At 43.9% G+C, this 1507-nt stretch overlaps 1 protein-coding gene across 1 annotated transcript; it reads right to left on the bottom strand.

Moving 5' to 3' along the window:
- Nucleotides 1-286: 286 nt before the first annotated feature.
- Nucleotides 287-1171, bottom strand: LOC127094657 (uncharacterized). The gene has a single exon (XM_051033462.1). The coding sequence runs from the start codon at nt 1169-1171 to the stop codon at nt 287-289; it is 885 nt and encodes a 294-aa protein (XP_050889419.1).
- Nucleotides 1172-1507: the final 336 nt, after the last annotated feature.

Raw genomic sequence — 1507 nt, 5'->3', positions numbered from 1 at the left:
CATCCATCTCAGAATTTGGCTGGTTCTCTAGCTCAGAAGATTGGAGGTTCATGGATGGTTCAGGCGGGAACGGCAATAAGACCTCACTAACTCTTCTCTTGACCCAACTGGTGTAAGCTTCCTTGGCGATACAATTCTTCTTACCCATCTCTGCTCTTCCTTGAGGACAAATCGACCCCCAAGCTTTGGCAATCTTCTTGATCAACTCTGGGCCTTCGACTCCTTCGTACAAAACAAAACCTTCTACACTTTCGAGATCAGGTTTGTCCACCATAGGATATCCAAGTTATCGCAATGCTAACCTCGGGTTGTAGTTGATTCCTCCTTTTGTACCAAGAAGAGGCACGTTAGGAAAATCCCCATAATTAAGGATGAGCTTGACACCATCATACACTCGAGAATACCAAGGGATGTCTTCAGCTTTTAAGGACATGATCCTCTGGAACCATTTCAGATTATCTTTGTTCTCAACGAAGGGACCTTCACTGGGTAGATACGAAATAAACCATCTATACAGTAAAGGGGTGCAACAGATGATAATCCCTTTCTTCTTTTGGGTCCTTACGTGAATGGAATGGTAAGTATCAGCAAGAAGAGTGGGAATCGGGTTCTGAGTCAAGAAGATGTGAATAGCAGCCAAGTCCATGAACTCCTCCATATTCGGAAACAAGAAAATCCCATAGATGAGTAAAGCTAGATGGGCGTTGAAGGCCGTCCAGCTTCCAGCTTCAGCGAAAGTAATAGTTTTGTCTACGAGAAACTTAGAGGTGAAGCCATGGATTCCACCTTTTGGTTTCAGGTTCAATTCTATCTCCTTCTTTCCCATATGCAAAGCTTCAGCAAGTTCTCGATATTCAGGAAGTTCCTTAGTGCAGATGTAGGGCACCTGGTTCTTTATCCTGATACCCAAAATATGAGAATATTCTTCCAGTGTCGGCGCTAGCTGATAGTCTTGGAAAGTAAAGCACCTTAGTGGTGGATTGTAGAACTGCACCAAGGTGTGCACAACGGTGATATTGACCTCGGTGTTCAGAATTCCCAGCATATTACCATACGTTTCCTTGAAGGCGTCTTTGTGAGTCAGGTCTAAACGTGCCCCAAGTCCTCTCAACACAGCCAATGGAGGTTCCACAAACTTGTAATTATGGATGCTTTCTCTCTCGGGATTCATGCTTCACTTCAATTGCTTGGTGAATAGACTGGACTCTTGGATTCCTGGAAAAACATGCATATGCCAAAATTTGGTCATGATGAATGATAATGCAATGATGATATGATAATAAGTCATATGGGGTCGGAACCCTGGCAGGTTCTGGACAATCTGTAAGTATCACATGTTGCAAGTTCAAAAGTTCGACGTAGCATGAGTATCAAGGTAGGTAGAGTCTATGGTTTCCTGCAATGAAAACCCATATCCCCTCACAGGTGTGGACTATGCTCCAAGGTGGTCCCTAGAAGGTCTCCCAGAGTCATCGACTCGAAATGAAAATACCCTGTCATAGTGAAT

Source organism: Lathyrus oleraceus, chromosome 6, assembly GCF_024323335.1.
Source record: "Lathyrus oleraceus cultivar Zhongwan6 chromosome 6, CAAS_Psat_ZW6_1.0, whole genome shotgun sequence".
Classification (NCBI taxonomy): domain Eukaryota; kingdom Viridiplantae; phylum Streptophyta; class Magnoliopsida; order Fabales; family Fabaceae; genus Lathyrus; species Lathyrus oleraceus.
This window is presented reverse-complemented; position numbering and strand designations above follow the sequence as displayed.